The sequence below is a fragment of the Phyllobates terribilis genome, unplaced genomic scaffold (genome assembly GCF_046119375.1).
Source record: "Phyllobates terribilis strain yellow unplaced genomic scaffold, ASM4611937v1 Scaffold_5__5_contigs__length_657084704, whole genome shotgun sequence".
Classification (NCBI taxonomy): Eukaryota; Metazoa; Chordata; class Amphibia; order Anura; family Dendrobatidae; genus Phyllobates; species Phyllobates terribilis.
In genome coordinates this window covers 232,306,638-232,329,693 of record NW_027362765.1, presented here as the reverse complement: position 1 = coordinate 232,329,693, position 23,056 = coordinate 232,306,638, and the positions used below count along the sequence as shown (strand labels likewise).

Here is a 23,056-nt window from a genome sequence, read left to right as displayed (position 1 = left end):
CTCCCATAGTCGGTGCTGAGAAAGAGGAGAACATTTTACAAGAAGGTGTTGTGATAGCTGCTTTGGACTCCGTTTTGGAAGATGAGATTCTTAAAGCACAGGAGAATGCCCCATCTAACACTCCCCATGGGAGGTTGTTTGTGCCTGGGACCTTTAGGAGAGATTTGTTTGTTGAGTGTCACGAATCTCGGTTGGCAGGTCATCCCGGAATCTCTGAGACCAAGAGACTGGTGGGTCGCAGTTTTTGGTGGCCTGGATGGCAGAAGGAAGTCATTAAGTGGGTGCGTCAATGTACTATATGTGCTAGATCTAAGTCCTCACATACTCCTGCTGCGGGGTTACTTTGCCCTCTGGAGGTTCCCAGTGCTCCTTGGACACATTTGGCTATGGACTTTATAACTGACCTTCCCCCCTCTGAGGGTTTTACTGTCATCTGGGTGGTCGTGGACCGTTTTAGCAAGATGTGTCACTTGGTTCCCTTCGTCAAACTGCCCTGTGCTAAGACTCTCGCTAAGGCCTTTGTCAAGGAAATTGTCAGACTTCATGGCGTTCCTACTGACATTGTTTCTGATAGGGGACCTCAGTTCGTGGCTCGTTTTTGGCGCGCCTTTTGTGACAGGTTGGGAGTTCATTTGTCGTTCTCATCCGGATATCATCCTGAATCTAATGGCCAGACAGAAAGGAAAAACCAGGATGTTGAGCAGTTCTTGCGTTGTTTTGTGGCAGACAATCAAGAGGGGTGGTCTGAGTTTCTGCCACTTGCTGAATTTGCTCTGAACAATCATACATCTTCTTCTGCTGGTTGTTCGCCTTTTTTTTGTTGTTCTGGGAGACATCCGTCGTTTGGGTCGTTCTCCAAGTTGGTATCTGCCGTGCCTGAGGAGGAGAATTTTTCCGGCGATTTGGAGAGAGTTTGGACGGATGTGCGTGGTAATCTTCAGGAGGCTAACAGAAAATCTAAAGACTACTTTGATAGGAAACGACAGGAGGTTTTGTTCGCTGTTGGTGACATGGTTTGGTTGTCCTCTAGGAATCTGCGGTTGAGGATTCCTTCTAAGAAATTGGGTCCCAAGTTTGTAGGGCCCTTTAAGGTGCTTCAGGTTGTCAACCAATCTGCTGTTAGGTTGGAGGTTCCTACCTCCTGGAGAATTAATCCGGTGTTTCATGTCTCTCTGTTAAAAAAAGCTGTTGTGTCGGATTGTGACACCTCTGCCTCTGTTCCTCCGGTGGTGGAGGACGGGGAATATGAAATTTCTCGCATCCTTAATTCTAGACGGTATAGAGGTAGTTTGCAGTATCTCGTGGCCTGGAAAGGTTTCGGACCTGAGGATAACTCATGGGTGAGGTCGGATGATGTTTCCGCGTCCAGACTTATCAGAGCGTTTCACAGGAGATTTCCTGATAAGCCTGGTCCTAGGGGATCCGGAGGATCCTCTTAGAAGGGGGGGTACTGTTAGAACCTTGCTCTTAGGTTTTTTCTATTGCTGGTCACATGACCTTGTTGGCCTATTTAGTCCTGCTCCGCCCTTCTGGCTTTGCTGGACTTCATTGTATTACTACTCTTTAGCTAGCCTGTGCTCTGTATCTAACTCTGTTAGTTTGCTTGGTCTTCGGACCTCTGTGTTCTATATATTTTGTTTGTTCGTCTGTCTGCTACTATTTCTGTTAGGAGGTGTCCATTTTGCTCCCAGCCCCTAGTACTTGTAGGGATTCCTTCCCCACATCTATAGGTCTCCGTACAGACTAGCTTAGGACTTTAGCAGGTCTGATCGCAGGATCAGGTTCCCTGTTACATCGTAGGGATCAAGCTGAGTTCTATCGTAGGGACAGCTCTCCTCTCTTTCCTTAGCTCTGGTAGCAGAACATAACAGTATAAACATGCAGCGTCAAACCTGCAGCGGCTCCTGACCGTGGCCACGTACCCAAACTCACCCGCAGCCTGTCAGTTTCTGTAGCGGACACGCCAGTCAATGCTGCATATTTTGACCGATTGAAGTGTCATTATTTACGGTGGATTCACATGTACCGACAACAAAAGTGCGGCATTACAACACAGCGTTTTGGACGCAACAAAAATATGTTGCATCCAAAGCGCTGCTTCTTGCTGTTCGTGGAGCCTTAGCGGCTAACGAAACAGCTGTGAGTTGTTATTAAAGGCCAGGGACCATGTTTTCATAGTGGCACCTTCCTAGGCTAAAAATAGCAGCTCACTGCTGCCTAATAAATCACATGAATGGGAATGCTAATGACATGAATAGAAATACTAATGAAGATTGGGTGAATGGGATCAGCTGACACCTAGCTCTTTTGTTTGGTGATGACAAGGTGTCAATCAGACCCTTTCATCACCAAAGTAAAGTAAAGAGTTAAACACACAGACACAGAGTAAACACTTTATTTGAAATACAACAGACACATTCTTTAATCATTTAAATTAACCAATATACTCACCCCAGTTCTGACGGAAATCCAAAAAGCAATGTCCCACCAAATAACTTTATTTAGCTCCAAAAAGCATTCATTGATGTGCAAAAACGCTTCCAAAAACGCGTCAAAACCGCGTGTTTTTTCCACAGCATTTCCCTGCCAAGGTGATGCATAAACCATCAGGAAATTTCTGCTTCAAATCCTGATTGTGTGCACATAGCCTAAAGTATTGATGGCCTATTTCAGCTGTTACTAGGTCCCATAGCAGCAGCAAGCACACAGTGTACGAGATGGAACACCGTAGCGACCATAGAAGTTAATGCAATTTGAGACTGGCCACTATACAATGTAGTTCTAAAAATGGACATTATGAACATCATATGGCTCCAGGTATCAAATAATTGTGAGGCTGTCGGATCCCCACCAACCTGATCTGAAGGCTTTTCCTAAAGATAAGACATCAGTATCTTAGTGCTGAATAATTCCCGTGACTGTGTGTGTATATACAGGTGCTTCTCACTAAATTAGAATATCATCAAAAAGTTAATTCATTTCAGTTCTTCAATAGAAAAAGTGAAACTCATATATTATATAGAGTTATTACCTGGTTTAAAAACAACAGTATCACTATGCTTGATTGGCAGCAAACTCGCCTGACCTTAACCCCATAGAGAATTTATGGGGTATTGTCAAGAGGAAGATGAGAGACACCAGACCCAACAATGCAGACGAGCTGAAGGCTGCTATCAAAGCAACCTGGGCATCCATAACACCTCAGCAGTGCCACAGGCTGATCGCCTCCATGCCACGCCGCATTGATGCAGTAATTGATGCAAAAAGGAGCCCGACCAAGTATTGAGTGCATTTACTGAACATACATTTCAGTAGGCCAACATTTCGGATTTTAAAAACATTTTTCAAGCTGTTGTTATAACGTATTCTAATTTACTGAGATAATGACTTTTGTGTTTTCATTGGCTGTAAGCCATAATCATCAACATTAACAGAAATAAACACTTGAAATAGATCACTCTGTTTGTAATGACTCTATATAATATAGGAGTTTCACTTTTTGTATCGAAGAACTGAAATAAATTAACTTTTCATCAATATTCTAATTTAGGCTATGTGCCCACGATGCAGAAATGAAGCAGAAAATTTCTGCAGCATTTCTGCATCTCCCTGGCAGAAAAAACGCATGCAGATTGTGCATGCGTTTTTCCTGCAGAATACGTGCGGAATACATGCGGATTCACATGCGTATCCACATGCGTTAACGCATGTGTTTTCGCATGCGGACTGACAAGCACTTTCCAGGCGATAGCATCACTTGGAAAGTGCTTGACAACTAGGTCACACTGTATAAATCCATGCAACCAGCATGGATTTATATAGTGTGACTGTGAAAATAAAAAAAATAAAGCTATACTCACCCCCGATGTCCCGGCGTGTGCTGTCGCGCTCGTCCTGGCTTCTTCCGGGTTGCCGGCATCTCGCGAGACAGCCCGTGACGTCATCTCAGGTCCTGGAAGGAGAAGCGCTGCCTGCAAGCAGAGAGAAGCCGCCGGACAGGTGAATATAAACTTTATTTGTTATTTTATTCTTTTTTTTACAGGTACAATGGTACCCAGGTCTGGATGAGAGTCTCCTCTCCTCCAGAACTGGGTACCATCCGCACATAGAGACGCATAGAATTCACTTGTACAAATGTACAGACACGGATTATATGCGTCTCAATGCAAGTCAATGGCGGCGCTTCCGCAAAATTAATGAACATGCTGCGGATTTATTTGCGCTGCAGAAACGCTGCGGAAAAATCCACAGCATGTGCATTGACATTGCGGAATGCCATTGGGGACCATGGGGTGCGGATTACCATGCGTTTTTGATGCGTTTCCGCTGCGGAAATTCCGCAGCATAAACGCATGAAAAACGCATCGTGTGCACGCAGCCTTAGTGTGTGTGTGTGTGTGTGTGTGTGTGTGTGTGTGTGTGTGTGTATAATATATATTTATTTAGTATTAGTATTATTATTTATTTTTTTCACCCTAGCAAAGAACCCAATGAAACACGTTACCCCGAAAAGGTGGATACTCACAGTGGGGTTTCCCTGGTGCTTTTAACATGAATATAACCTTATATTATGCAATGCTTTTATGTTGTACCTCACAAGTACTTCAGCATCCTGTACTCTATACTAAGGATCATTCACTGCCCCCCACCCGCAATGTATGCCTCTCCAGGCTACATTTACCCTACAATTGGACTTGTCCCTCTGTAGTTCCAGTGCTCCTGGTCGATGATATCAGTACTATCTCTTTCAGCTGGCTTCCTGTCCACATAGCTCTATTCTGCCTCTGGAATTAAAACAGCGTATTCTGCCTTTACACTGTGTTCCAAATTATTATGCAAATAATATTTTCTCAGATTTTCCCAAATTACCTATATGAATTGCAGTCATTGTAATTTTCCAGTCAAATAACTATTAGAGTACAATTGAAAGGTTTTTGTACAAACTGCCTATGATAACAGTATATTTTAAAAAAAATGAAAAACTCAAACTGCACTCAAAATGCATGTTCCAAATTATTATGCACAGCAGAGTTTTCAACCTTTTCATTTTAATAAAGAACAAAAAAATGGTAATTTTTGAAATTCTAAGCATTAGCAGGTTATTACACACTGAAATCAAACAGTTTTCAACTCAAAACTTTATTCTAGGTGATGTTACATTTGCACATAGGACCGCTTGTTCGAAAGGAGCTTCTGAATTTGCATAATAATTTGGAACACAGTGTAGAATACACTCTATGGTTCTAGGCACTGTTTTCTCCTGTACAGTAGTACCCTGTTTAGACAATTTTATATTCTACCATCTACATCAACATAGATGCCTGTATATTTTACATAATTTTTCTGTTAACTAATTTCAAGCATATCTCAAACTATCCTGTACTTCACTCTGCTCTGTCTGCACAATGGAGCTTGAAATAACTAGGCAGTCCAGAGCTGAGACAAGCTGGACTGAGCTGTGTTTGATGCCTGCAGCAGACAGATCAGTGATGTGAAACTACAAATACTGCTCTGTTGATACATAAGGCGGAAGATTATTGTCTGCTATATTAATCTGCCACATCAGTGATATGTCTTCTGCAGGCATCAAACTGCCCAGCCCTGCTTGTCTCAGCTCCAACTCTGCACTGGCTAGTTATTACAAGCTCTGTTGTGAAGGTGGAGCAGAATGGAATACAAGACAGTTGAACTCTGATAGAAACCACCTAAGTCTATGTTCACACATCATGTTTTTTTTCTGCAGCAAAACCTGATTTCTTGCCAGGAAGTTGTTCAGGATATTTCTTGCTTTTTTGCTTGTTTTTTTTGGTGTATTTTTTCACTGTTCTTTTGTCTCTTATATGCATGTACATAAAGTTCAGTGAAAAAAAAAAAAATCTCATTATGGTTTTGGCACAAACACCATTACTTCCAATGGGTGAAAAAACGCTGAAAGAAGTAACATGCTCTATTTTGCAAAAAAAACATGCAAAGCACAAAATCCTGATTTAAAAAAAACAAACATGATGTGTGCATGAGATTTCTGGAATCTCATAGACTTTGCTTGTACTTTAAAACGCAGCTGAAAATTTCGATAAAAAAGCATCAAAAAACGCTGAAAAAAAACATGATATGTGAACATAGCCTGAGTGCAATGATGTAAAAAAAAAAAAAAATACATAGGCAGCTACACTAATGACGATGGCAAAAAATAAAATCAAGCTGGCAAAGATGTGTACAGGGCCATATAGTACACACAAGAATAGAGTGAATTCTGCACTTAAATCAGCTTGATGATATGCCAAATATCTTTGGTGGATGAAGCTGAGTATTGCATGGCAGAGCTGCCACAGTCATCTTTCAGCACAAATCTGAGTCATTAACTCAGAAGTGGAACTGGTCAATAGCACATAGAAGAAGGGGTTAACAACACTGAGGAGAAGCAGGATGCTGCTGGGAAATGTAGTTTTAGCAGTGTAAGAAAAGGATCGCCCATTTGGCAATGTGAAGCTGCATGCATAGATGAGTAGATAGACATGAAAAAAGACAAGAAAGGTACAAGAAAGAAACATTATGTTGGTCTTAGGGTATGTGCACACATTCAGTAATCGCTTCGGATTGGACGCTGCGCATTTGCACTGCGTGTAAACCGCAGTGGCCAGATTTTACAGCATAGTGGATGGGATTTGTAGAAATCCCATGTCCACTATGCATCTGCTTCACAAGAAACTTGGTGAAAGTTGAAGGAAAAATGAATGCAGCTCGTTATCAGCAAATACTGGAGGCAAATTTGCACTCATCAGCCCGGAAGTTGCGCATGGGACGTACTTAGACGTTCCAACATGACAACGATCCACAACACAAGGCCAAGTCGACCTGTCAGTGGCTACAGCAGAACAAAGTGAAGGTTCTGGAGTGGCCATCTCAGTCTCCTGACCTCAATATCATTGAGCCACTCTGGGGAGATCTCAAGCATGCAGTTCATGCTAGACAGCCCAGGAATTTACAGGAACTGGAGGATTTTTGCCAAGAAGAATGTGCAGCTCTACCATCTGAGAAAATAAAGAACTTCATCCACAACTACCACAAAAGACTTCAAGCTGTCATTGATGTTACAGGGGGGGCAATACACAGTATTAAGAACTGGGGTATGTGAACTTTTGATCAGGGTCATTTGGATGTTTTTGGTTGTCATTAAGATTTATAAAGAGAAAACACAGTAGTTTGACAATAAATGGCTTCACCCAACCAATAACCATGAGTGGAGAAAATGTTTTTTTGTTATCATTCATATTCTCTGAAACAAGGCCAAGAAAGGAAAAATTCTGACGGGGTATGTAAACTTTTGAGCTCAACTGTACCTAACCTCTATGAGAAAAGTCCGCATGTGGGAAAAAAAAATGGTGCCGCTCATTAGCATATTGAGTGGAGGCCGTCTGCGCGGCTTCTCCGCAGCAGGCTCCGCATTGTGAGAACGTAGTCTTAGTCTGTGTATGATAATGTAGCGTCGGCGTCTCTGCCTCCTGCCGGGCAGAGACGCCGTTCCCCTCACCGCCGCGGTCCCAGTCCGGCGTCCTCCAGCTCCCCTGCTCCTGCAGCTGCTGTTGCGCGCAGCTTCCCGGGCACTGTGCTTAGGGCGCGCGCGCTCCCTCCCTCTTAAAGGGGCCGGGCACGCCATCCTAAAGAGTCCCCGGCCAATGGCCGGAGGACCACTCCTATATAAAGCACCTCTTCCAAAATTGGAGGTGCCTGTGCAAGGTTTTTGTTTGTGTGCTAACACTCTCCTCAGCCCCCAGTTTCTAGTACCCGCCAGCCTGTCTATCTGCCATGCCCGCCAGCCTGTCTGTCAGCCGTGCCTGCCTGCTTGTCTGTCAGCCGTGCCCGTCTGCCTGTCTACCCGGATCACCTATCAGGCCACCTGCCGTGTCCGCCTGCTTGCCTACCTGGATCACCTGTCTGGCTACCTGCCGAGCCCGCCTGCCTGCCTACCCGGATCACCCGTCAAGCTACCTGCCGTGCTCATCCGCTGTACCGGTCAGCTTCAGCCATCTGACACGTGGGAGTCGCCTGCTCTCACACAAGGTTGGTCCCAGAGTGGCACCTGGTCCACCTTCCCTGTCCCTCCCTGGTTCACGGAGTCGATTAAGCCGCCGTGTGGCCAGGGTCGGTCTGAGTTGGCAATTAGTTACACCCCTCTGGTCCCTCCATTCATCTCAGCACAGAGGTTCCACCACCCTGATCCGTAACAGAAAGGAGTTGTCCAGGCTTGGGATTCAAGTCTGCAGGCACTATATGTGACTGCAGACTTCTGAATACTCGCCATACGCTGTCAGGATTCTCTGGTGCCAGGAGCGGTGATTTGCATACTTCCGGCACATTCCGACTAGAAGTGTCTGGCCTTGCTCTATTTACTTGCATTGAGTGAGACCACGCACGTCTAGTCGGCACATGACCGTATGTATGCAAATTGCATACTTGCAGTCACGCACCTGCCCTCTTGTTCCCAACATCGGAGATGCCTGACAAGCATACTCTGAAGATTTACAAGTTAAACCCCAAGCCCCTTTATCAATAAGTATGCATGTACTGTGCCTTGTGAAACATTATGCAATTGTGGGAATAACCCTTGTCCATCAAGTGTTTTAATAATCTCCCAAAGAATCTTTACTGCAACATAATTTGTGTAACAAGGTGGCAGCCTTTTTACTCTCATCATGTCACTAGGGAGTCTTGGCACTGCAAGGTTTGGCATGAGGCTTGGTGTTAAATCTAGCTTATAATTACCATTTATTCCAATGCTGGCAGTAGTGATAACCATAACTGCATGCAGCAGATGTCTAGTCATTTTTATAGCTCTGCTGCTTCACAGGAGGATGTGACATTCAAACAACCAGCTTTGTCACATCTCGCTCCTACCACTGCTACCTATTTTAACTAGCTGGAGGTCTGATGTCTCTGTTTTTTAGATGGCATGGATGGCTGACAAGTGTAAGCATGCTGTGGTATACAACATGAAATGATTAAAAATTCAATAATGGCTCTTAATACAATGGCTTGAAAAATAAAGTTTGGCTGTTCATTGTTCATAGGCCCCTGGGACAATCATGGCAGGGTTAATTGATTTTAGCAGGAAGCAGTAGTATACAATACCCTGCTTATGAGGTTCTCAAAACAATTTTCTACTAATTTGATATGCATAGTGTGCATAATGAAAGTGCTATTTCTTATTGTTTTCATGTTTCTGTTTATTCAAGTGCTGTTTTGAGACCATGCCATGCTGAAATTTCTAATCAAGCTCCGTGTAGACATGCTTATCAGAAAGCCCTCTGCTTCATCGCTGAAGTTTTAGCATTTTAGATGCACATATCTAGTCTTGAGGGAATATATGGCCAAGAGCTGAATACTTGTGTGCTTTCTCAGCCACTGGTGACAGTAAGCAAATAGTAGATGCTGGCTGGTCATGTCCATTTAGAAAGTTAGTATCAGAAGACAGGACAGGTCTCTGCGTAACTCTGTACATTCTGGTCCAGCCAGAGCCATATGAATATTTGACCACTGCAGCCAGTTATTGTCCATAGCATTGTTGTGTTGGACACCACTACAGCCAGTGATTGCTAGCAGAAGAAAATCAGAGATTGGACAAGACTGGAAGAGGTCCAGTGGGGTAATCAATAAGGCGAGTGTACTAGAGGAGACTAACTACTATGATGTCTCCTGTACACATATTCCTCCTTTTCTTTCACTGTAGCACACAGAAGCATATAAGATAGTGTACAATAGTACTGAGCTGTGTTGCTGTGATCCAGCACTAAAGTGAAATACATTTGTTGAAGGCTGCAACACAATCTGTCTGGTCTCTCACAATTTTGAGTACTCAACGTTCCTCTTTCATTAGTGTTTGAAAAGAGGTGTATCCTGACACCTCGTAGAGCTGATAGTCCATCTTGGTTTGATCAAGATTTCAGTTCTGTTTCAGAGTGGATGATTAGTTTAGGGGGAGGGAAAAGGCAGCTCATAAGTGGAGAATTAGATTTTTTTAATAACATACAGAACTAAGTTTCTTATATTTACTTGTACTATTAGCAAAGTTTATTTCAAGGACAGTGATTATGTAAATGCTTTTTAGCAGTTTGTGTAGCTATAATCTACTTTAAAATTGACTAACTTTCTTAACCCATTGCATTAATTTTCATGTGCTGATCCTGAGTAACTGATATTTTATATCCCAAAACTGAATTCACAATTCTGATTGATGCCATTGGAACGAATTTCACCAATTTCATTGGATGAAGCGTTTAGGAGTTTCAGCTCCTTAACATGTGCCACCCTGTTTTTAAAGGGACCAAAAGTAATTGGACAGATTAAATAATTGTAAATAAAATGTTTATTTCTAGTACTTTGTTGAAAACCCTTTGTTGGCAATGACTGGCTGAAGTCTTGAACTCATGGACATCACCAGACGCTGTGTTTCCCCCTTTTTGATGCTCTGCCAGGCCTTCACTGCGGTGGTTTTCAGTTGCTGCTTGCTTGTGGGCCTTTCTGTCTGACGTTTAGTCTTTAACAAGTGAAATGCATGCTCAATTGGTTGAGATCAGGTGACTGACTTGGCCGTTCAAGAATATTCCACTTCTTTGCTTTAATAAACTCCTGGGTTGCTTTGGCTTTATGTTTTGGGTCATTGTCCATCTGTAGTATGAAACGACTACCAATCAGTTTGGCTGCATTTGGCTGGATGTGAGCACACAGTATGGCTCTGAATACATCAGAATTCATTCGGCTGCTTCTGTCCTGTGTCACATCATCAATAAACACTAGTGACCCAGTGCCACTGGCAGCCATGCATGCCCAAGCCATCACACTGCCTCCGCCGTGTTTTACAGATGATGTGGTATGCTTTGGATCATGAGCTGTACCACGCCTTTGCCATACTTTTCTCTTTCCATCATTCTAGTAGAGGTTGATCTTGGTTTCATCTGTCCAAAGAATGTTCTTCCAGAACTGTGCTGGCTTTTTTAGATGTTTTTTAGCAAAGTCCAGTCTAGCCTTTTTATTCTTGATGCTTATGAGTGGCTTGCACCGTGCAGTGAACCCTCTGTATTTACTTTCATGCAGTCTTCTCTTTATGGTAGATTTGGATATTGATACGCCTATCTCCTGGAGAGTGTTGTTCACTTGATTGGCTGTTGTGAAGGGGTTTCTCTTCACCATGGAGATTATTCTGCGATTATCCACCACTGTTGTCTTCCGTGGACGCCCCAGTCTTTTTGCATTGATGAGTTCACCAGTGCTTTCTTTCTTTCTCAGGATGTACCAAACTGTAGATTTTGCCACTCCTAATATTGTAGCAATTTTTCGGATGGGTTTTTTCTGTTTTTGCAGCTTAAGGATGGCTTGTTTCACCTGCATGGAGAGCTCATTTGACCACATGTTTACTTCACAGCAAAACCTTCCAAATGCAAGCACCACACCTCAAATCAACTCCTGGCCTTTTATCTGCTTAATTGAGAATGATATAACGAAAGGATTGCCCACACCTGTCCATGAAATAGCCTTGGAGTCAATTGTCCAATTACTTTTGGTCCCTTTAAAAACAGGGTGGCACATGTTAAGGAGCTGAAACTCCTAAACCCTTCATCCAAATTTAATGTGGATACCCTCAAATGAAAGCTGAAAGTCTGAACTTCAACTGCATCTGAATTGTTTTGTTTAAAATTCATTGTGGTAATGTCTAGAGCCAAAATTAGAAAAATGTTGTCTCTGTCCAAATATATATGGACCTAACTGTAGGTTGTAAATCTGGATCAGTACAACATACAGGGGCCCAAATTCATCAAAATGTTTACGTCAGAAAACTGTTGTAAAACACATTGAAAAGTGGTAAAATTTTGAGCAGTGGAAAGTTGTGCAAAAACTAAGATACTTTTGGTGTTGTCACGCTAGTTTTGGGCAACTCCGACAAAATTGGCGAAGCTGGCAAAAGAGCCAGGATAAGGCATGGTTGCGCCTGTCCATCAAATTTTTCAAAGCTGGCGGCGTTACTCCAGCTCCTGCTCCTCTTAATGATTTTGGCGTATCATATTGCTGCACGCCCTTCATGAATAGAATGACAATCTTAATGAATAGGGGCTATAATATTTTGGCAATGATAATCAAGCTATTTAGGTACGATAGTTACATGTAAGTTAAGTGGTGTTGAGCAGTTGACACAAAGTGAACTAAACATCACAACTGTCATATTGACATCTCTAAAGTGACCAATACTACCACAACTAATATACATAGCCCTTGTTGTCATTACATCATGTTTACTGGGAAGATGAGAAAAAATTGGGGGGGGGTCCAATTATTACATAAGAGCGACAAAGCATTTGCATCATTTAGCAGGCGTGAATAACAGGAAAGCATTGCAACACTAAAAGAGACAGTACAGAAAGCATCAGGAAAGGGATACAAAGGCCTGCACGTGCCATGTTTCATCTACAAATACCTAAGTTATAGGACTTATTACTGCATTTCTCATCTTAGTCTTTGTAATTATGTTTGATTACTATTGTCACAGGGTTCACGTGAACCAAATGACCATTAAATGTGAAAATTGTACTTAAATACGATGTCCACTGCACAATCACTTTTTGTTAAGCATGTCCCATTAGGATATGAATTCCTGGGTGTGCCTGGGTAAGTGAAGGATACACAGCCCAGTATGGGGCCTGTCTAACGGCTACATTCCTATAATGGGTTTTTGGTGAGTTTTTTTACACTGCACATTTAAAAAAAATATATATATATATATATATATATATATATATATATATATATATATGTAAAATTAACCTATTTTACTTAATAGGTGCAGAAATTGTACAGAAAATCTGCAAAATCAAAAATTCCCCAAAAGCTCATTGTGGGAACGTAGCCGTATTGTCTTATAATGGAGTGGGACAGGGGCGGAAATATCATTGGTAGAACCTGTGCAGCCGCTCAGGGGCCCAAGAGGTAATGGTCCCATTTCTATCTCCAAAGCAGGTGCAATTTTGCATTTTTAAGAGCTCTTTGGCTGAAAAGTGCATGTATATTGTTCTTGCACAGGGGCCCTTTTCTGTCTGTGTCCGCCATTGGAGTGGGACAGTCCGCTCTATTAACACAAAGTTTTCTAGTAGGGTATTGCAAAGCTACTTCTACCCTCTACAATGTATGTACACGGATGTCATCTGTGTACTGTCTGTTCCTTTCCTGGGCCTATATAATTGTATGCGTGACGCGGAACAAAATCAGACATGTCTTCATGATTTTTCTTTTTTTTGCAGACACTCTGTCAACGAAAAAGCACAGACTCGTAAACCGCCCAATAGACTATAATGAGTGTATGTTCTTTCCATGAAAAACAATAGTAGAACAAATGTGAAAAATGGATGTCTGAATGAATATTTTTTATTAAACAGATATTAGAAATGGCCAGTTGATGATAAGAATAAAATCTCTCACCTGCCCAAAAAATTCTTCAAGGCCCATAAAAAACACAGCAGGAGTGTCCCACTACTACTATCAATCCCCTTTTAGCTGTACTATTGGTAGGAGGATAGGAGTAGTAGTCAGGGCTGCTGTGCTAGATTCATGAGATCCGGAGGACGTAGTAAGGGATTAGATTATGCGGTTTGTTCTCAATGTCTTTCGAAGTTGAGCCAAGTTCTTCATCAGGAAAACTACAATATTCCTTTAGCCGCACGACTTGTACAGTTGAAAGACTTTGGGTCGATGTGCTTCTCCTGTACCAATAATCAGTACACGAATCTTGGACCTTGGGAAGATGGATAACGTTACCTTTATTACAGCATGTATGTGCTGATTATACTGAGTGTAGACCAGAATCCCTCCTAGCTATGCCCCTGATTACACTAACGTCATGGCTTCTATTGATAATGGAGCTTGCCTGATACAGTGGGTGAAATAAGTATTGAACACTCCACCAATTTTCTAAGTAAATATATTTCTAAAGGGGCTATTGACATGAAATTCTCACCGGATGTCGTTAACAACCCATCCATTCCACACAGGCAAAGAAATCAAACCATAGATGTCCATAAATTAAGTTAAAGGGAACCTATCAGGTCCCCCATGCCATCCAATCCAGCAGCAGTCACTTATGTATCATTAAACTCCCTGCCTACCCAGCCCTATATAACATAATTCAGGTATATAAATGCTTTAAAAAGACATTTATAATGTCCCCGTTTCCTATGCTAATGAGGGCTTTGACTAGTCGATGGGGCGTTAGTGCCCCAGACTAGTCAGCCCTCTTTCCTTGTTATCACGCCACTGTAAGCGTGATAACATAATTTGCACAAGCAGCGTCATCACCAGATAATGCAAATGTGTGCACGCGCTGCTCATTTCGACAGCGTCACTGCATCTCTGAAGCACCTGACCGGAAGCCACCTTCTGAACTACCGGACATGCGCAGTGCGCGCCTCTGAAGCTGGGAACCGTACACGTGGCTTCAGAGACGCAGTGACACTTCCGGAATGAGTGGCGCGCATGCGCAGATTTGCATGAGCTGGCGATGATGTCGCTCATGCAAATTATGTTATCACGCTTACAATGGCGTGATAACATGGAAAGAGGGCTGACTATATGGGGGAACTAACGCCTCATCGACTAGTCAAAGTCCTCATTTCCATAGCAAACGGGGACATTATAAATGCTTTTTTTAAAGTATTTATATACCTGAATTATGTGATACAGGGCTGGTTAGGCAGGCATTTTAATCACACATCGCTGACTGCTGCTGGATTGGAGGGCATGAGGGACCTGACAGGTTCCCTTTAAGTGTAATAATGCAAAATGTCACAGGGAAAAAGTATTGAATACGCTTACTGAAATTTATTTAATACTTCGTACAAAAGTCTTTGTTGGTGATGACCGCTTCAAGATGCCTCCTGTATGGAGAAACTTGTTGCATGCATTGCTCGGGTGTGATTTTGGCCCATTCTTCCATACAAACAATCTTCAAATCCTGAAGGTTCCGTGGACTCCTTCTATGAACTCTGAGCTTTGGTTCCTTAGTAAGTAAAAAAATAATTAAAATAAAAAATAACCTTATACTCACCTTCTGATGGCCTCAGTCTGCTCCCGGCATCGCTGCTGGCTCCGTGGCGGGTACTGGTAATGTAAAAATGTAAAAGGACCTTCCATGACGTCAGCGGTCATGTGACAGGTCATGCGACCGCTGACGTCGGCTGTCGCGTGACCTGTCAGCAGCAGCGACGCCAGCAGCAGACCAAGGCCGCCGGAAAGGTGAGTATAAGGTTATTTTTTACGTTCCAATTCTTTCTTTTTAACATTATGTTGGTCACACAATATAAATCCATGCCGGTTACATGGATTTATATTGTGTAACCAACTTTCAAGCACTTTTCCAAGAGATGCTAAAAATCGCTTGGAAAAGCGCTTGACAAGAGCATGCGAAATCGCATGCTAAAAACGCTTGACAACCGCTTGTCCCTGGCAGAAAAAACACATGTAAAATGCATGCGTTTTTTCTGCCAGGGAGATGCAGAAATGCTCAGGAAAAATCCATTCTGCATTTCTGCATCGTGGGCACATAGCCTTATAGTTTTCATTGAAACCATTTTACCTGCTGATTCCAGGTCTTTTTGTAACTCTCCACAGGTGGTCCTTGGCTCTTGGATGACTCTTCTGATAATTCTTTTCACTCCTCTGTCTCCTTACCTTGGCATGCCAGATCCAGTATGTCACTCTCCACAAGGAGAAACGTTACCTCTTAGACCTCAGTCCAGAGCCTCTCACCTAGCCAAATCAGTTTTCATACTTTGCACTGACGAGGGCCAATAACACGAAATACCGTTTCTGCAAATTGAGATTCTGATTTGGCTTTTACTTTAAGACTCGTTAAAGGTTCCAACCGGTGGCCCTGTAGAGTTCAAGTCCTCTTCCTCTCTGAAGAGGCAATTTGCATATTACACTCCTCTGTCTGAAATCTTGCGGGGAACACCTGGTCGTGGTCTTTTATGATGAAATGATGTTCTTTCCACTTCCAGATTAAGGCCCCAACAATGCTCACTGGAACCTTCAGTATTCTAGAAATTCTTCTGTAACCAATGCCATCAGTATGTTTTGCAACAATAAGGTTGCAAAGGTCTTGAGACAGCTCACTGGTTTTACCCATCATCAGATGTTTGTGTGGCACCTTGATAATGAGACACCTTTTTATAGGCCATCGATATTTTTTTCCACTAAGTGGCAGGATTGCTTTCTAATTACTGATAGTTTTCAGCTGGTGTCATGACTTTCCATGTCTTTTTGCACCTATCTTTCTTTGTGTGTTCAATACTTCTTCCCCATGTCATTTCTCATTATTACACACAACATAATTTATGGACATCTATGGTTTGATTCCTTTGTCTGTGTAGATTACTGACATCTGGTGAGAATTCCATGTCAATAGCACCTTTAGAAATATTGGGGACGTGTTCAATACTTCTTTCACCTGCTCTATGTTGTCAAATGGATACAGGTGAAGCCTACCTGATCCCATGAAGGTTCATGGTGTTTGTCTGGGATCTGGTGTTTTTTGGTGGCAGGAAAAGTAGTTCAGACTTCTTTATTCATGCCAACAAATATTCCAGAAAGCCCAATACTAGTGAATAAAGCCTCACACATGCCCATACTCAATGTTATCAGTCCTCAAGCTCCCCCATGGGAACACAAATTGCACCTGTGATGTTAAAAAAAGAAGAAAAGATGCCATAAATCTTATCCTAGACCTCAGTTCTGGGCTTCGCTACTTGCGGTTTCTCTGTAAAGGGCAGAAGACCGTTTATGACAACTTCATCTCCCCCCTCCTTTCACTTGTCTTCTCCGCGTCCTGTCATTTATATTTGGAAGACTTTTTGAATGCATGCATAAATGCCAGTAGCAATTGCCATATTACTTGCTCCAGTGAGGTGAATAAATTTCATCCCCAGAAGCCAGTTATACATTGGGTACAATGTACAGCTATGGGGAGACATGAGCCCGGCTTTGGCCAGGGTTAATGGAGGGCTTTGTCGAGCATGTCCTGTTATTTAAAATGGAAATATTTTGGGTCTGCAGCTCCTATTAACACATTAACAAGCACATTCTCCATGGAGAGTCCCTCCGGCTTGTTTTCAGTAGAAGCTCACTGGTGTGTACACAATGGCTTTGCACATTGCTCCTTTCCTTTTTCTTTCTTTAGGCATCTCTGTCAGATAAGTCAGACGGGTCTGTGAAATTGGTGGCATTTTGTGTATACAGCCCAGGATCAGACCCTTCTCATATCACATTTATTTATTATTCATGATTTATTTTTCTACATGCAAAGACCGTAACCCCATTTTCCCTGTCCACTCCTTGATGTTTGGCCTCCAGTGCCTAATGGTTATTAATACATAAAAGGAAATGTTTGCAAATAAGGTATCGCTTTTTCATCAAGACATGTATATAGATAGCGAAGGGATGGTGACTTTTTCTGAGTCATACCTGCGACCGGATCACTTCCTCAGCCGTGATTCACATACGTATTGGATAGTTGTCACACAAAACCAGACACAGGACATCATTGTGGAAAACCCCTAAGGACGAACAGATAGAAATATTGTTTAATCTGCCCCCTTTCTTCCGGTTGCTGCTATTTGAAGTAATAAATTAAAATAATCTGCCTGAAAGACATACGGAGAGTGACAGATGATTTATTTTCTTTTTTCCTATGTCTTTATACATACAGCTTTCGTCAGCCCTTCTCTGATCCTACCCCATCAAGCAGTTTGATTGTTTCATTTTGTGATACCAGAGACTATGGGAGAGATTGTGCAATAGCGTTACCATAGAATGCAGGAATTTTAGATTTTCGAAAATGTTGCAATGAGTCAAATATATGGCGAATGGCGCAGATTACTGGACCTTGGGATCATTTCTGTTCCTTTTGTCACCCCGTGGATTGTTGAGATGTAAATCAGTATTCCAAGCCCAAAACGTAATACTTTTTTTTAGTAGGTTTGACGCATTTCACAACACTTAGCTCAGTTCTTTTTCTCGAAGTGTTCCAATTCTATGAAAGTGGAGAAGTGATAAAATTATTTAATTAATGTGTACACATATACTATATGGAGAAATTGTTCAGGAAATCTGCCCTAATTTTCTTGCAAATCTTGGATCAGTATGGTACCCAATATAAATGGTAAATAATATGGTATTATATGGACACCAAAACATATGCATTACAGGAGCTCTGGTGAGTACCGTTATGGAATGACTTTTCTGGTTTTCTAAATGCTCGTGATATGATCATTATTATTTTGAAGTATTTTGTTTTCATTTCATTATCTTGCCCTGCTGTGCATAGTACTTAGTAGTTCTGATGCTGCCAGGGCTTGATATAAGTAGGATTATCATGCATAGAACAACAGTTGTCATTATACCTCTGCTCTCACAGAGATTGCCTTTTTTAACAGCTGTGGTGCCCTTTTTTCAGAGTGCAAGATAGTGCTGTAATTACTGCTTGTCTTCAAAGACAACACAGATCTGATCCTGAGACTCTGCTTTTTAGTCTTACTGCGCACTGACACTGCACAATCTGCTGCCCAGCATGTGACACACACTACCTATAGAGGGCGGGGGAGAGCCAGGAAATAATGGGACTACGAGAGATGTGATGTGTGACCTCCTGTACAACTGAGAGAGAACCACATATTCAGAGTACAGGGGCACACAAGTAGGAGATAAGGAATAAGAACATAGTCATTTCAGAGACACTTAAGCTACAGACAGTGCAATAATGAGTACACTTAAAATTTTCCAACATTTCTTAAAGATCAGAACACCCCTTTAATTTCATTCTGTTTCATTTTAGTGCTCCAGCAGTGGCACCCAAGTAAACATTTAGAATTCGTATAGAGCAGTCAGTACATGGATGAGCTCATGGGCATGGGCGCAGTTGGTTGTTTTGCTTCCATGTCATCACCAACCTTTGGACTTATAAGTACTTTTTGTTAAATTGTTTATGTGCAGGTGGAAACCTTTGTTCTTCCCAAATTCTGAGTACAAGCAGTATTAAAATACCATTATTGAACATGTTCATTGTTTTGGAAACAAATTGTCTACATAATGTTCTACGATATTATTTTTAGTATTAAGCTGCCCATACACCTACAATAACTGTCGGCTGAATACTCAATCAGCCAGCCGACATTTCTCTAACCCCTGGCGTATGGATGCTTCATTGACTCGATCGAACATACATTTTGTCTTCGGGAGAGAAGGGGATTAACTTGTTCCTCCTGAGAATATCCCTCAGGAACAAAGGATCAAGCGTGTTAAACACCAATATGTCCATTCCTTCTCCTCTGTTTTACCACATCTGCCATTTGGGAGGATCAAGACACCTCCACAAGCATTATATACTAGTAAGGTTCAACCTACAGACATTTTTTAAGGAATTATCTAATGAACACAACCCATATCCATGAATTCTAGTAGGCAATATTGACATCGTAGAAAGGGTTCACCTACTCTGGACCCTACCTCTATGAGCTAGAATGGAAAACCCTACATCATTGACTCCCTTTTTGGTGGACCTATGCTTAACCTGAATAACTACATATGATTCCATATTTTCCCTGCAATGGCCGCTGTAGGAAAATGACGAGCTATCAACAGCTTACCTGTTGCAAATCATCTGGTGGCCAGAGATGCATTTTGAAAGGTGTTGGTTCTGATGAGACAATCACCATAATTCCACTATGTTAAGGTCTTAGAGAAGATGAACCATTATTGCATACGTTATTTAGTCAACCACATTCTGTATTAATAGAGGTGGAACACATGATGTTTATTCTGTCTAATATGCATCTGCTATGTATCATTTTATATGAGGCCATTTTAGATTATGTATACTAGCATTTTCTTCTTATTTTAAGCATATCTAAGAAGAAATAACTGCAGCTGTATACTTTGTCATTTTGTGCACAGATCTGTGGTGTTGAAATGGAGAAAGATGTTGAAATTTTGAGCACTGATGGAGGACAAGAGACCATCGTTGTGTTGATGGATGAAGATGGCACTAGCCAACCTAAACCTCAGTTGCCTACACCACCAGAAACCAGCAATACGACCAATATACTCCAGCTAAACCTAGACCCACAAGGCTTAGTTAAACTGACTTCAGATGAGATTGCATCCGGCAAGCTGGAGTCTGGAGGCGCAGAACCAGTGGAGTTAGAAAACAGTAAGAGTAGGAAGGGAAAGGACTCCAAGTCTGGTTTAAGCCAGGAACCCATTGAATCAAGTACAAAAGAGAATGATATGATGGAGCACAGCTCAGATTACATGGGCAAAAAAAATGTGGTTGACGTAAATGGTCAAGTATGCATGGACATAAGTGAGGGACCAATAGATAGGAGCTCGGATATGGTTCATGAAGTACAAGATCCTCTCAACACAGAGATACGTAAGCTAGAGATCTCTCAGTGCCTTCGATTGGTTAACCCAGATCTAGAAGACAATACATCAGATCTAGCCACTCCTAATCTGGATATGATGAAGAGAGAAAATATGGCTTCCAAAAGTTCTCCTTCGAAAGAGACCTCTAATGAACAAATCAGCCAAGGCATGGACATTATATCTGTACCTACTGACATAAATGCACCCGAGACAACCGTGCAACAAATCCCTAAAATCGTAGATGTAGAAGAAGTGACAGAACCAATCCCAAGCAATAGTATTGTACAAGAGACTTCTTTGAAGCAGAATGCAGATAATATGGATTTTCAACAGCCTGCACTAAATACGAGCAGTATCAACATTGGAGATGCTGGCGGTAGGCAGACCACAGACATCATGCTCACCCAGGTGCCGGACGTCACCATGCATCATGACTACACGGTATGTTCTTTCCTATGTGTTTCCTATGTGCGATTGCTACAGGTTAAAAGGAGAAATAATACACAGAGATAATTCTTTAGTTTGTAAGAATTTGATAGGGCAACGCCTCTTAGAGGGAATCTGTCAGCAGTTTTTTTGCTATATAATCTAAGGACAGCATGAGGTTGGGGTTAAAACACAGAATTCAATGATGTGTCACATATAAAGCTGTGTGCTGTTGTTTACTCATAATGTAGGTTTTATCACTTGTTGATTATCACTGCCTGGACTACATGGCACTCCCTTGCTACACTGACTCCGCCCCTCCTGTGATTAGCAGCTCACTGTCAATAGACAATGTACATAGAGAGCCTGGTGTGGGCGGGGTTAGCTTTCTCAGCTCTGCTGCATCCTACATCTAAGAACTCTGACACAACTTCTGCACTCAGTAATCTAAGTGATACATCGTTGGAATCAGAGTCTGTTTTACTACATTATGCTGCTCTCAGATGAGGTAGCAAAAACCAGCAGATCGATTCCCTTTATAAATTATTAGTCCTATATATATCTTGTCTAGTTTCTTTAGTACTTAGTCGTCCCATGTAAATTCAGATACCCGATAGCCGTAGTAGAAACATTTGAAGCAACATTAGATTAAAGGATTTTATCCTTTTTCTTCACTTGTTAATTAGCTGTAATACCAGACAAAGCTCACCGATAGGATTGGCGCTGTTTCTAACATCCTTTAATATGTTTTCCCATTAAATAGAATCAGAAAAATCACCTGTAAAAATAGATGTGTTCTTATGTAGATTTGTTAAAAAGAAACTCGTCAGCTGTTCTATAAATGTTACTGTGAAAGCTTGTTGATAACCTTTATGGCTGTCACCCTGAGCTCCTTGAGGCCTAGATAGAAACTCTAGCTAGAAAGCAGCTGTGGACTTGGCAGATTGATGGCTCACAGTTCTTATCCCTATCTGGATAATGGTGATCATCGGGAAAGTGATTAATGAATTTACAATAATTAGTTTTTGCTTGTATTAGCTTATTCATTTTTCTATTTGTCGACTTTTGCTTTATGAATCTTCTTTTTAGGAGGCGATATCCAACACTCAGATTCTTCCTTGCCTGCCTGAAGCCTGCTCTGTACCTGGGGTATGCAGCATATGTCAGTCCATCCTTACCCAGACTCATCGGCCTGTGATCATACCTTCTGAATTCCCGGTAAACACCTATCCCGTCAACTCAGCCGTGGATCGAATTATACAGGGCTCAATCAACCCTCAGCTTATTCAAGGTAAGGAAAAAATAGCCCATTTTTTAATCAGTTCATTCCATCGTTTCTGTGTACATTTATTGTCAGCCACACTGTGAGTCAGAAAAACTTGTTCCAAGTGTACCTCCAGCCGTCAGTCTACATTTGTCCCTGTGTGACCTCTGCCGTTCTGCAGTTGAGTGTGTTTATGTAGCTCTGGCCTCTGTGACCCGTCGGCTCGGTGAAGAAGGATATGCATACATTCCACACAGAAAACACTCAGGATCTTGTGGTGGAAGAAAATACTTAAATATTTCCCAACAAAACAATGTCATCTACAGAGGGCTTTTGATGAGGTGAAGAGGAAGGCTAGGCAAATGCTGCCCTGACGTACACAGTTGCATCTTGCACAATGTGTGATGGCTGCAAAAAGTGTCAAGTGATTCATTTTCAATAAAAATACAAAAGGGGTTGCTTCATGAACTCAGTCCCTGTCTATATTCCTTAAAGCGCACCTGTCAGCAGGATTGTGCTCAGTAAACTACATACACTGTCAGGTGGGCGACATTACACTGATTAATATGATACCTTGGTTGATGAAATCCGTCCTGTGGTTCTTGTGTAATCTTTACCTATAGTTTTGAGATAATGATATGCTCGTGCTTTGGAGTGGCCTGTGGGGGGCGCTCTATCTGGTGCTCTGCTTACATATTCATCTGTATGCTTTTATGACAGCTCACTGTGCGTTCACTGACTTGCCTCCTATTTTACCTAGCCCTGCACTACTAGATGCATTATATAAAATAGGAGGCAGGTCGGTGAAGGCACAGTGATCTGTCAGAAGAACATACAAATGAATATGTAAAGCAGAGCACCAGATAGAGCGCCCCCCCCACAGGCCGCCCCGGAGCACGAGCATATCAT

The 23,056-nt window shown here is 42.0% G+C and overlaps 1 protein-coding gene across 2 annotated transcripts in view; it reads left to right on the top strand.

The window, feature by feature from the left end:
• Nucleotides 1–23,056, top strand: part of ZNF335 (zinc finger protein 335) — a 108,061-nt gene that overhangs the window by 33,247 nt on the left and 51,758 nt on the right. For both annotated transcript variants that reach the window (XM_073683907.1, XM_073683906.1), the window contains exons 2-3: nt 19,987–20,898; nt 21,973–22,174. In XM_073683907.1, the coding sequence (XP_073540008.1) occupies nt 20,002–20,898; nt 21,973–22,174 (1,099 nt within the window). In that variant the 5' untranslated portion in view covers nt 19,987–20,001. The remainder of the gene's footprint in view (nt 1–19,986; nt 20,899–21,972; nt 22,175–23,056) is intronic.